This window comes from Lissotriton helveticus, chromosome 2_1 (assembly GCF_964261635.1).
Source record: "Lissotriton helveticus chromosome 2_1, aLisHel1.1, whole genome shotgun sequence".
NCBI lineage: Eukaryota > Metazoa > Chordata > Amphibia > Caudata > Salamandridae > Lissotriton > Lissotriton helveticus.
In genome coordinates, this window is record NC_136059.1 from 1,127,791,356 (window position 1) to 1,127,804,780 (window position 13,425).

The 13,425-nt window shown below is 45.5% G+C and overlaps 1 protein-coding gene across 1 annotated transcript in view; it reads right to left on the reverse strand.

Annotated features, from left to right (window-relative positions):
• Nucleotides 1–13,425, reverse strand: part of DENND4C (DENN domain containing 4C) — a 1,285,018-nt gene that overhangs the window by 956,120 nt on the left and 315,473 nt on the right. Inside the window, exon 8 of the mRNA XM_078675962.1 lies at nt 1,094–1,160. Coding sequence (XP_078532088.1) covers nt 1,094–1,160 — 67 coding nt within the window. The remainder of the gene's footprint in view (nt 1–1,093; nt 1,161–13,425) is intronic.

Genomic DNA, 13,425 nt, shown 5'->3' on the forward strand with positions numbered 1-13,425 from the left:
AGAAAAAAATATTCTAATAATGGGCGTTCCTCACAGACCTATAAATATTGGTCAGATTTAACAGGCTCACATACGCCAAGATGATTGCAAAAAGGGCAGTGTGGGGAGGTTCTTTTCAAATCAAAGAACATTACCATGTTTGCACGAGAACACAAATCCTTTCATAAAATTCTCTGCAGCACACCCTCGACCTCTTACTCATTACTAACCATATACCCAGTGACGCATTCGGGGGAAAAGTGGGTTCACAAGGGTTATCAAGTACAACCTAACTAACTCTTCTGCCTTCTCAGCCTGATGATACCTTAACACACTGACGCGCCTAAGGGCAGCAAGCTCTGCTCTACCGATATGGTTCATTCATTCTTTGGTGCTGTCCTTAGTGGACAACGTTTTGGCATAATATGGTATATATACGCAAACAGCGTTAGTTAGCCTTGCACTGGACTACTTGCAAGTCCGCACTGTTTGAGAGAAGAACTTGTTGAGTGTAGCTAGGTCTAAGTTGCAGAGGTCGGAGTTGGGTTTGTTACTAAGGTTGGTGGTTGGAGGGCAACTGCGGATTGGGAATCTTGTGTTGCAATTTGACGCAGCAAAAACATCAAGCATACAAAAGGTGGTAGTATCCATCCTCAGCATTGAAATTATAAACTTCAATAAAAATGACTGACGGCTTAACAGTAACAAGGAAGGAAATCATGAGAATAGAGCAACCATAAAGAATTTCGAACTAGGGTGTATTGTGTTCCATCCACGAGTTCACGCTGGTGCATGGACATTATTAGGATGTCTTACTTTTTCTTTATGTCTTACTGCACATATCCTGTTAAAATATTGAATTGAGATGCATTATTGAAAAAAGCTGAAAATTGCTAATTAAATTTACAAACTTTATTTGCATTCCACGAAGATGCATCCTGTTAATTTCACTCATATGTCATGTCAAATATTCATTATTTACTAAAATATTTATATAAACCGAAAACTACAATTAAATGGACAACTACATATCAAGCCAAAAGTGGTCTTGTAGAAAATGTGTGTCACTATTTACATGCACAACCAAGGTAAAATATTGAAAAGCTTTTGTTACCTGAACAAGAATTCTTGGTCTTTGAGGTGAAGGGAAAGGAACATTGTGCATGAAGTGGGATATGTGCCTGGAAACAAGCAAACATAATATCATTAAAACATCACACTGTTAATTCAAAGGGAAAGGTAAATAGATAAGAACATGTTAGACAGCTCTATAACTTTATTTTTTTTTAAGCACAGCATAAAATAAAAATGTACGAGCACGAGCTGAGGATTTAATAATCTGAAAGTCATACATGGAAACAATTAAAGTACAAACTCCTGTACAATAAGTGCACCTAAAAATCAAAGGAAAATGTCACATTGCAGAAGGAAACGGTATTTGTGGACATTCCATAAATAGATCTGCAGATGTTTTTGGAGCGGCGGGCACTATGGGGCAACTCTGTGGTGATTCAAGATGTAATGTCTCAGTACAGGTACAATTTTTCATGGTGTGATGAAATATTTTCCAGAAAAGTAACTTGGTTCTTCATTTAGAAGACAAAATGCACTGAATAACTAGAATCAGCTGCAACAGAGAAATTGAGCCAACTACTGCTTTGCAGGATTGAGGAAACGGGTGCTTCGTAAAACAGCAGAGCCAGACCTCCATAAAGCATGACAAGCATTGGCAAAGCTAATACGTCTCGACAATGCAATACCTATTGCCTTTGTCAATATGTTTTAGCCATGTTGTATACCAGCATGGCTGCTGTTCAGCATGGCTAAAAGTTAGTGGGGTAAAGAAGAGTGGAGTGTTATGGGGTGGCATAGAGAGTTATGGAGTGGCAGAGTGGCGTGGATTTGAGTGGCATGGAGGGGCATGGAGTGGAGCAGTGTAGAGTGTTGTGAAGGGAGTAGAGTGTCAGAATGGAAGGGTATAGAGTGAAGTTAAGTATCAGAGTGGAGTGGCATAGAGTGTCAGAGTGATGTGACAAGCAGTGGAGTAGTGTATCGTAGTATAGAGTAGAGTGTAGTGGCATAGAGTGCAGCGATGCAGACTAGATTCTTTCAGAGTAGAGTAAAGTAGAGTGGAGTGTGGTAAAGTAGAGTATGCATGGTGTGGTCGCGCACTGCCATTACAGACTATACATCTTCAAGTGAAATTACCATTACATTTGCACAGACCTACAGTTTTACTGATAAAAGTATACAGCGCACCAATGATGTGTGGAAATGTGAACACCTAATGTATTGATTTGGTTTAGCCATATTGAGGTATTTATTTGCACCACACTACCCAACTACCAAAACATGTGCTTCATTTGTGCTTTCCTAATTCTGAAATATCTGCACACCTCATTTATAGACGTTTAAATTTTGTTTTTTGATAGAAAACAAAATAACTTCGCACAGCACACCCAGAGTAACCAGCTAGAAAAAAATACATCATTCTGCCTCTCGTTTCACATGGGAACCTAGCACGATTGTCTCACAAATCCTCTCACCTTGAAGTCAGAGAAAGAAAAGTAAACACCAATCTCTCTAGACGACAGAGCCGGAAATCTGACCTCTGTCTTTGAATGCACAGCAAATGTGGCAAGATAAGAACTCAATTTATTGGCCTGTTTACACAACTTCAGTACTGGTGGAAGAGTACAGTAAAATAGGGTTTGGACAAGGGAATGGACAAGCTCAACCTGGACAGCTTAAACAAATAAAACCAGGAAATAAAAAGCAAGCTAATGTGAGTTACAAACCACAAAGCCAATGGTAAGCAATGGGCGTAATGCATTCCGAAGGAAGCTTTCCAAAGGTCACCAAGATGTCATTAGCAAAACTGTCTGGTAGGCTTAGACCTAAATAGGCCTCAAAAGAGCAAGTGACACCTTTTAGCCCCTTTGAAGACCTACTTCAATACCAAACTTTACACCTGCACATGTATCGCCAAGCTTTCGCCTGCACTAAAACACTTAACGACAATCATCAGATTGCGTGTTGCTCTGAGAATATGAGCATACGTCGAAAGTTGAACCAGTAGGTCTCTCAAATGTCTCTGACTCTTTCCAAGCAAATTGTGTGCACACTAACTGCATAAAGAACTTCACTGGTCAAATATCTGCCTTCTGCATACTATTTACTGCCCACACCTACCCCACTGCATCTGTTAACATCCTACATTTCCTTTCTCTTTGCTTTGTAGTGTAGTTCCTATATTCCCAATAGGCTCTGCGCATTGGAATAACATATACTATAGTTTAGACGTAGGACTGAGGTCGACTAGGTCTCTATCATATATATTAGACTTAATTGTGAGTGCCAGCTAGCCCAGAGGTCACTAGAAACTTTCTCGAATGCACAAGAAGGGATTCGTTTCTGACAACCGCATAAAAATGACAACTTTGTTTCCCAAGAATAAGAAATCAATCTCTAGAGTCGCAGAAACAATAGATAACTATTTTACTCAGTCAATCGTGCATGCTTCGTTTCACCAGAGGTGCTGAGAAAATAGAGAGACGGGCGTTTTCAATAAAAGGTATTTATTGAACAGTCTTTTTTCTCAAGCATAAGAAATGTACTGCTACAATCGTAATACTGGTAATAAAGTACAGGGTATATAATACGAACAGTATTATAAAGTCATACTGTAAAAGCATGATATGTTTTCTAAGCCATAAGTTGCCTAAAACATATAAAATGCATACAGTGATAAAATGATGGCTAAAAGTACTCAACTGGTGCTTCTAAAATACGCCTACCCCGGTGTACCTGACCTAAGCCTAGCACAAGTGAAGAAGTAAGTGAGGAGTAGTTTAAGTTTAGTATTTTTGCCAAGAATCTAATCAAAAATTCTCTAAGGGCCTAATCAACTCCGTACCTTGGTTTAGAATGAAGGAGGTCTTGTATCTCTCTCTCAGGACTCGATTTACCAGCAACCTGCAAGGGAAGCCTGGAAACACTGGAGCTGGATTTCTCGGCAGCAGAAAAGACAGAGTCTCTCAGTGCGTCAACTGGAGGGTAGGCTTCCTTCGGCACTTGCTGCTGCAGGGCGTCGGGCAAGTAGTTAGTCGATCTGCTCCAAACCACTGTGTGTTTGTTTGGGCAAATCTAGGCATATTTATACTTTGAAGGTGCAGAGTTTGACGTGTGATTGGACTTAACGCCATCAAATCTTCGAAAACTCCATGATTTCCTAGCTAAATTAGTATTCAAGCAAGGGGATGTCCCTAGCTCCTGAAGGCGGGTTTTTCGAAGAAATCGTTGTTGATTCTTGGAATTTAGTGGAAGTAGCCATGCCGTATTTGGGCTGCATAGGCTCAGTCTAAAAATAGTAATGATTTCTATGCCTATATAAGGATAGGATAATCTATACCTATATAAGGGCATGGATCGGGAACATTTACACTAGGGTCCTAAATTCATTTACAACAGCTTGTCCCAAATTACCATGCAGTATTTATGTAACTTATTCCATTTCATCCAGGAGGTTATTTTTTAGCACTACATAACTTTACAGGAACTACATCTGTAAATACAACGGTCATTCAACATCTCTAGCTGATGACTACAATTTGATTTGTATGCCGTCTGTGCCAGCTGGTTTACTTACACTACCTTCCTATAGAGGTCATCCACCCCACTTATAGACACTACGTATGATCTACCATGGTACCCAAATCTCCCATCAACATATGTGTATCTATCAATCTCAATCAATCTTCCCAAACTTAGTTTCAACTTACATTAATTCTCAGTGTTTCTGTTCAGAAGGGAACTGGCCACTAGCTCAGCTTCACTGTCCTATTTTGGGGAGGACTGAAACTGATTTGGATATGTTTGGTAGCCATCTAACAGTCAGCCATAAAAATAACTGATGAAATGGAATCAGTGTACTAACCAGTGATTAATTTAGAGATTTTTTTACTGAGTCAACCAAAATGGAGAGCTTATGGGAGCATGGGTCCCAACAGCTCATCTTAATCATGCCTGGAGTCATCCATCCAATTTGTTATGTTATCTTCTGTTATGCAGATTTGTAGTTCGCACTTTCACCCCAGATATTACCCTGGCACAAAGCAGGTGTGAGCACAGTCAAAATTCGGGCCTGGTGGGACTACACGAAAAGACAGATCTTCAGCTTCTAGTGGAATTATTAAGGGAGGAGGTGGCTCTTATGTGTAGTGGCAGATCATTCCACACAGTAGGAGTGATGTAGGAGAAGACCTGACTGCTGCATCTGGTTTTCCGTATGTGCAGGAGATGTATAAGTAGGCGTCCGGTCGGGCGAAGGTGTAGTAGCCTTGTGAAAGCAGATACGATTGTTGAGGTATTCTGGGTGTGTTCTATAGTGCCCGAAAGTGTGGGTGAAGACTTTGAATTGTGCTCGTTTGTGTAAGGAGGGCCAGTGAAGCTCCTTCAGGTGTGGTGTTGTTTGAGTGCAGCATGAGAGGTTGACAGTGATTCTGGCCACCGAGTTGTGAATGGTCTTCACCTTCTGGTGGGTTTTTTGTTGATCCTAGTATAAAGGGGTGTTCCTGTAGTTCACCTTCATTGTGATCAGGACGTGTGTTTGACGATTTTCTGGGTGCTGAGTGGAAGCCATTTCAAATCTTCCTCAGCATCTTCAGGGTATGAAAGCATATGGCGGTGATGGCGTTGACTTCGGCGGTCATGTCAGGTTTGCAGTACTTGACGATCCCAAGGTTCTTGGAGTGGGTGGAAGGGGTAGGTGTTGGTCCTAGCTCTCATGCTCTAGTGCACTTCCCAAAGATAATGGTTTCAGGCTGGGCTCTATTCAGCTTTATAACGTTGGTTTAGTCTTGCAGATATTGAACTTGATCCAGGCACTGTGCGTCTCGTCTGTGCAGAAGAGAATGAGTTGCCAAACGTCAGCATAGGAGAGGACATTGCTGTCGTAAGAACAGATGCTGGCTAGTGGAATCATATATGCATTTAAGAGGGTTGGACTCAGGCAGGATCCTTGTGGAACTTCAGAGATGAGGTCAGAGGTGTTTGAGATGTCTGTTGCCAGGCTAACTGAATGGGTCCTTACAGTTAGGGAAGGGCTGATCCATCAGAGGGCCTTTCCTTGAATTCTGATGTCTTATGGGCTTTAGAAGAAGATGGAGTGGGAGAACATGTCAAATGCTGTGGAGAGGTCCAAGAGAACGAGGGCCGACATGTATCCTCAGTCCAAAGTCACGCGGATGTCATCTGCGGCGGCATTGAGGGTAGATCAAGTCCTGTGGTTTGGTCTGAAAACCGATTGATCGGGGTTGAGGAGTTGGTGGTCATTGAGTATTCGGCGAGCCATCTCTTGATTATTTTCTCCAAGACCTTGGCCGGGAATGGTAGCAGGGAGATCGGTATGTAGTTGGCGAGTAATGAAGGGCCTGCGGAAGGTTTCTCAACAATGGGAGGACAGTTGTATATTTGCAAGCAGCTGGGAAAGTCTCTGAAGAAGTGTAGGTATTCAGAATGTGTGTGAACATGGCGCTGGTGGGTTGCAGTCCTCTGGAGTAGGTGTGGTGGGGACAGTGAACCGATGGGACCCCCGAGTGGATGGATGGACTTCTTGGTGGCAGTGATTTCTTCTGGACTGATGACAGGCCAAAGGATACTATTGTTTCTTTGGATAAGATCAGGAGGCATTTGGCAGGGTCTGTCAGGTCCACTTGTGGGTTGAGGTTACTTTAAGTGGCAGCGATTTTGTTGGAGAAGAATTAAGAGATATTGTTCCAGTGGTCCAGCGAGGGGGCAATTGAAATGGAGGTAGCTGCTGGTGAGGTGAAATCCTTCACAATGGCAAAGATTGCTTTGCTTCTGCTGGTGCTGATATCGAAGCAGTCCGGTAGAGCAGCATGTTTGGTTGACCCGATCATTTGGTGGCAACGTCTCAGGGCAGATTTGAACATGCTTTTGTTTGTAGTAGTGTTTTTTAAACTCTGTTTTTCTCTATGTACGAACTGGCCGGAGCTCTAGATTTTGTTGTATTACTGTATTTTACGGGGGCCAGGGATAGGTGTAGGAGTTGATCCAATTTCATTTTTTTAATTTTTGATGGCTTTGGAGAGGCTGTTGCTGTGTTTGAGTTGGTGGGTGTAATGAGTGGTGTACCAGTCCGTATTAAGTTTCGGTAGGATGGTCTGGTGGTGGTCCATGTGCATTGGACTGGACTGGAACGGGACGGGACTGCTGAACTTGATGTGTGTGTGGTCGCTACAAGACTGGTGCTGTATTGTCAACTCTGAAATACGCAAGTCTAACCTTAGTGAAAAAGATGTTGAAGAACAGCTTGTCCTACAGCTGCATCATCCTGCAGAGCAGATTGCAGACAGTAGTGTTTCGTGAACGTGTGGACATTATTCCATGTCGCAGCACAACAGATATTTTCCAATGTTACTCCGGCAAATGGTACAGTAGAAGCTGCCATAGTTCTGGTAGAATGCGTTGTGACCTTTTTGTAAAGGTTTGTTGGCTTTGTCATGAAAGAAATGAATTGTAGAAGCCAGCCATCTGGCTATTGTTGCCTTAATTACAGCAGTCCCAAGTGTGGCTTGACCATAGGCCACGAACAATTGATTGGATCGCCTGATGTCCTTAGTCTTCAGTAAATAGAACTTTAAACAACGTTTAACGTCGAGTGAGTGTAATGCTACCTTCGCAGGCGTGGCTGGATCCGGAAAGAAAGCTTTCCAGGTTCATTTAAGTGAAATGGAAATGGTACTTTAGGGATGAATTTGGGATTTGTCCAGAGAGTTACGTAATTCTTAGAGAAATGCAAAAAGGTTTCTGAGATAGTAAAAAGCTTGGATTTCACTAACTCTTCGAGCCGATGTAAGAGCTAGCAAAATAGCAACCTTCCATGTGAGAAACTTGACCTCAGCCTTGTGGATAGGTTCAAATGGTCTTTTCATTATTTGAGCCAACACTGTGTTTAACTCCCACTCTGGAGGAGGTGCACGTATCGGAGGGAAAACTCGAAAGAGTCTCTTCTTAAATTGTTTGACAAGTGAAGGGGAACAGAGCGAAGGTTTATTGGAACTCTTCCTGAATCTGGAAAGCGCAGCAAGATGAACCTTAATTGATGAAAACACAAGCCCAGCTTTGGCCAGGGATAATAAATAAGGAAGAATTTGTTCCACAGGAGCTTGGACATCATTCACATCACACCAATGACAAATCGCTTCCACTTTAAGCAATAAGTTTTGAGTGTACTCTGGGCACGAGATTTAGCCAGAATGTCCCGACAGTCCTGAGAGATGTTCAGATCTTTGAATTCTAAGAAATCAGGAGCCATGCATGCAAGCGCAGTGACTGTGGATCTGGATGAATTATTTGACCCCTCTCCCTTGACAACATTGTGAGTGATGGTGAAAGACGGATAGGATTGTCCTGAGATAGTAGAAGCAGTTCCTAGAACCAATATTGCCTTGGCCAACGGGATGCAATCAGGATGAGATGGCAGCCCTCCATCTTCATTTTGCGGAGCACTTTCGGAATCAAAGGTATTTGGGGAAAAGCGTACGCACAAATCCCTGACCATCAAATGGACAGGGAATTCCCACTTGATCCCTGTTGAGGGAACCTGCTGGCGTAATATTGGCATTTCCTGTTCTCTCTCGTCGCAAACAAATCCAGTGCTAGCTTGCCTCAAACTTGGAAGATTCTGTTTACCTGCTTCTGCTCCAATTCCCTTTCATGACAGCCTGAGAGAGACCTGCTCAGGGTGTCAGTCCAAGTGTTTTGAAGCCCCTCAACGTGTTCTGCTCTTAGGGTTATCTTGTGGGTTGTAACCCACTCCCACAGTTCCTGAGCCTCCTGCAAAAGAGACAGTGACCTCGTTCCCCCTTGTTTGTTGATGTAATACATGCTGGTAGTATTGTCGGTATGGATCAGCACTGAGGAGCCCGCAATCCTCGGGAGAAATGCTTGCAGAGAGAGAGAGAAAGATGATGCGAAGCTCCAATCTGTTGATATGCTGTTGACGGTATTCTTGGGACCATCTTCCTTGAATCTGTAAGTCTTAGAGATGGCCTCTTCATCCCTCCATGGAAGCGTCTGTTAGAAAGAATTCTGGAGGAGATAGTAGAAAAGTAAGACCCGGAGCCAAGTTCGCTGTCTAAGACCACCAATGCAGAGTCTATCATGCGCGATGTGACCCTGATGGAGTCGTCGAACAACCCTACGGCTTGCTGCCATTGCAGGTGCAATTCCTCCTGCAGAGGTCTCATTCTGAGTCGTGCCAACGGTACAAGGTTTATTGCAGATGAGCACATCCCCAGAAGAGAAGAGAATATCCAAACAGAAATGGACTTTTTGTGATTGATATTGCCAATTTTTGCAGACGCAGCTAGTGGTATTTTGACAAGAATGCTTTGCACTGTATGATGTCCAGCATTGCTCTTAGAAAAGGAATCACTTGGAGAGGACGTAACTTGTTTTTGTTGAGAGTGGGGCCTAGCGTTGAAAAGAAATGCAGACATGTTGAGATAGCGTCTTCGGTTGCCTGCTCCGAAGGACCCTTGAGCAACCAATCGTCGAGATAAGGAAACACTTTTATTCCTTGAAATCTCAGAGTGGCCGCCACTGGTGTGAGACATTTCGTGAACATCCTTGCTGCCGATTTCAGTCCAAATGGAAGCTCCTTGAACTGATAGTGGACGCCAGCCACTGTGAATCGAAGGTATTTGCGATGTTTGGGATGTATAGGGATGTGAAAGTATGCATCCTCCAGATCTAGAGAAGCCATAAAATGCCCTTTGTTTAGACAGCTCAAAACTTCGGCAAGCCTAACCATCCGGAAACACTGTTTCTTCAGAAATTTGTTGAGTTTATGGAGGTCCTGATTCGGGCGCCACTTTCCTGATTTTTTCTTAATGAGAAAGAAACCAGAATAGAACCCGGTTCCCTTTTGAGATGATGGAATCTTCTCTATTGCATTCTTGCAGAGCATTTTTAATGCTTTTTTGAACAGTAAGTGAAGACGAGGGGGAGGGGCACCCCTGGGCGGGGTAGTAGGTGGCCGTTTGATGAATTCCAGGGTATGGCCGTTGTTGGCTAGGTCGAGAACCCATCGATCCAAAGTGACCTGTTGCCACTGGTGAGCAAAAGCTGAAATTTTTGCGCCCATGGGGAGGGAGGGAAGGATGACTGGCGTCCTGCGTAACTCATTGCATTCTGTTGGTATCAAGACCCCGATTGTTCGATCGCTTTCGTCCGCCCTGGCGAGAGAAACTAGTTGAGGAGGATTGTCGGTAGGATGATTGGCCGTAAGGTTGTCTGTACTGTGTCTGATATTGCCTATTTTGTTGATTTTGATACCCTCCTCTTGATGCAAAGCCACGACCTCTTGCACCTCGGAAAGATTCACGCCTGTATTGAAGAGCAAGCAACTATTTAGCCGTATCAGTATCCGTCTTTATAGCAAGGAGGGCTGCATCTATGTGCTTTCCGAATAAGGAAACACCATCATAGGCCATGTCTAAAATGTTAGTTAGTACCTCTGGCCTAAAAGATGTTGCTTTAAGCCATCCTTGGCGTCCAAGTACATCGGCACCAGCAAGTTGTCTAAAGTTGATGTTAACGATGTTCTCCCTCCAAAAGTATCTTCCTTGCGTCTTGTTTACAGTCCTCAGGGATGAGGTCCGTAAATTCCACCAAATCTGACCACATCTGGCGGTCATAACGGCAGAGTATTGCCAAAGAATTCTATGTCAGGACCGGAGGCTTCAGATTATGCTTTTTACCTTCTTCGCTGATTTATTCACAAAACTCACAGCAGCCAAAAATCACATAACATCAGCCCTAACTCAAAACAAAGGGTATGGGCAAAACAAAATGAATATGTCCATCAACCACAACTCCCATGAGCATCATAAGGCAGTCCATAATGTAGTTCTTTCTCAGTATCCACTGCAGCTAGGTAGGACATCCCCTTCATGACCACTTCCTCTTTCTTCGCTGCTTCGCAGCCAGTTAAGTGGTTTTATCCCTCTCTCCTCAATTTCTTTTGTAGTTGTGGATTGTTGGGGGTTTCACACTTAGCATTGCATGTATTCTTTAATGTGGGGTTTGTTATGGTGCTCCGTTTTCCTTTTCAGAGCCCATTTTAGTCGCGGGAGCATTTTCTGTCCCTACGCGACTTTGCCCGTTTCTCGGCCGCCTCCGGCCACTAGGGGGAGCCAGAGCGTCTGGTTCTCCTCTGCGCGGTTTCTCGTCAGGGAGCCACGCTGAGGAGAACGTTTATGCCATTGCTCTCCCTTTCACCTCACCTAGATGCTCGGTTTGAGTCTGTATAAGCCCCACACTCGATTTAAACGCCCCGGTTGGGGTCTGTATTGCGGCTTGATCGCGTTGCCGCCTGCGGGCGAAAAAGGGCACTTTGTGTTGTTTCCAGCTTCCTACTAACAGCTTCTAGTGCGCAGGGAGGTGTCGAAGGCCCGGTCTTGCTAAGAGGGCCGGCGGGCTAGTGGGGTGAGTGCCCCCCGTTATTCCCGGTTCCACTGGGCAACATCTGCTGGCAGCCTCGCTCTGCCCCCAAATTCCTGTACAGGCTATAGCCTGCTGCCCTGTCCCTCAGGCTGACTCTGGCCCTTTCCTAGACTTAAGGCATTGTGTTAGTGCTAGGCACCTGGTGGTGATGGGGGACGAATATTACGAGCAAGAGGAGTCGCAGGGCTTCCTCAATGATGACGAATTTTATCAGGCTGTGGATAGCTCTATTTATAGGTGCGTCACGGAGATTATGGGACCTATGGAAGAATGTCTCTCAGCACGCATTATACAGGAGTGAGAGAGGGTGACCCAGGCACACCTAGGGGTTTCTGCTAGTCCTAAGAGACCCTGTAAGGATGGGGTGTTGAGTGGGGCGCGCGGTGTGAACAAAGACGCCTTCGAGAGGTTGCGGGACGCATTCTTAGCTAAGGCGACAGATCCCGCCCCTGCGTTCTCCCCGCCCCCGGGCCCCTCGGGATCCGCAGGTTCTGCTTCTTTGTCACCTGTTCAGACCTCCCCGGCGGACACCGATGATGAGGATGGGTCGGAGCGTTCTTGGCGGCCTTCCGACTCCACCGCCGAACTTCCACAGGATAGTTCGGGTATGCTAGACCCGGACGAAATAATGCATCCGAGGTCGGCAGCCTGGACCTCTGGGGAGAAGGTGGCGAAGTTTGTCGCTGGCCGCCTCCGCAAACCCTTAGAGAAGGAGGGGAGGAGCTGTTTGCGTGGGAAATGCCCCAGGCCTACGCTGGAGGGAAAGGTTGCCCTGACCCCGGAGTTAGACCCAAAAATGGCCACATTTTTAGCAAAGTTTGTTAAGGATCCTCGCAAAGGCATTGACCGCTCCTGGCGGGCTTGCCAGGATAAGCTATTAGATGCCATAGGCCCCATAACGAAAATTCTGGACATGGCTGAAGAGGCCAAGGTGTCCGGGGCAGCCATCTCCCCTGAGGTCCTCTCCAACTGGGCGCAGAGAGTGGTGGTTTTCCTGGGGAACGCGAACTGCGCACTGTCTACAGAACGCAGAAGGTCCTTCCTGATTAAGTTCGACCCTAAGTTGGGGGATCTGGCCTCTTCTGAGGCAGGGGCAGTGGCCCAGGGTGGTCTCTTTGGAGAGCCATTTATAAAGGAACTGGGGAAGTTCGTTAATACCTTCACGTCCCTAGATAGGGCCCAGTCAAATATCAAAAGAGTCTTCCATCAGCGTTTCTCCAGGGGGGCCGGTCGTGGAGGGGGCCGCGCGACCGGCCGTGGTGGTCAGCAAGCGACCAACAGGAATCAAGGCTCCGGTCGAGGGCAGTATAACTCCTCGCAAAATTACAACACCTTCTATCCTACCAGAGGACAACGCTTCCGTGGCCGTGGTGGATTCAAGAATGCTGCTGGGAACTCCTCCAACGGTGAGTGTCATCTCGGCCGACCAGGTCCGTGTGGGGGGGGCGACTGGCCTGGTTTCCAGAGGCCTGGGCCGCAATCTCGGCGGACGCCTGGGTTTTGCAAACTATACGGGGTTTCCACGTGGAATTTTACGATCAGCCCCGCCAGGACAGGCCTCCTCCTCCTATCGTTTTCTCTTGTGCGGACGCACGACTAGTCGACGAAGAGGTTTCGGACCTGCTTCGCAAGGGCGCCATCTGCCTTTCAATTCGACACCTGGCGGGGTTTTTGAGCAATTTGTTCCTGGTGGACAAATCAGATGGTGGGAAGCGTCCGGTGATCAACCTCAAAGAGTTCAACGGTTGGTTGGTCTACCGGCACTTTAAGATGGAGGGTATCCATCTTATGAGAGATGTGTTGCTTCCCAACAATTGGATGGTACGCCTGGACCTCAAGGATGCGTACTTGGTGGTTCCCATTCAGCCCCCGCACCGGCGTTTTCTGCAGTTCCGGTGGGGAGGTCAGGTGTTC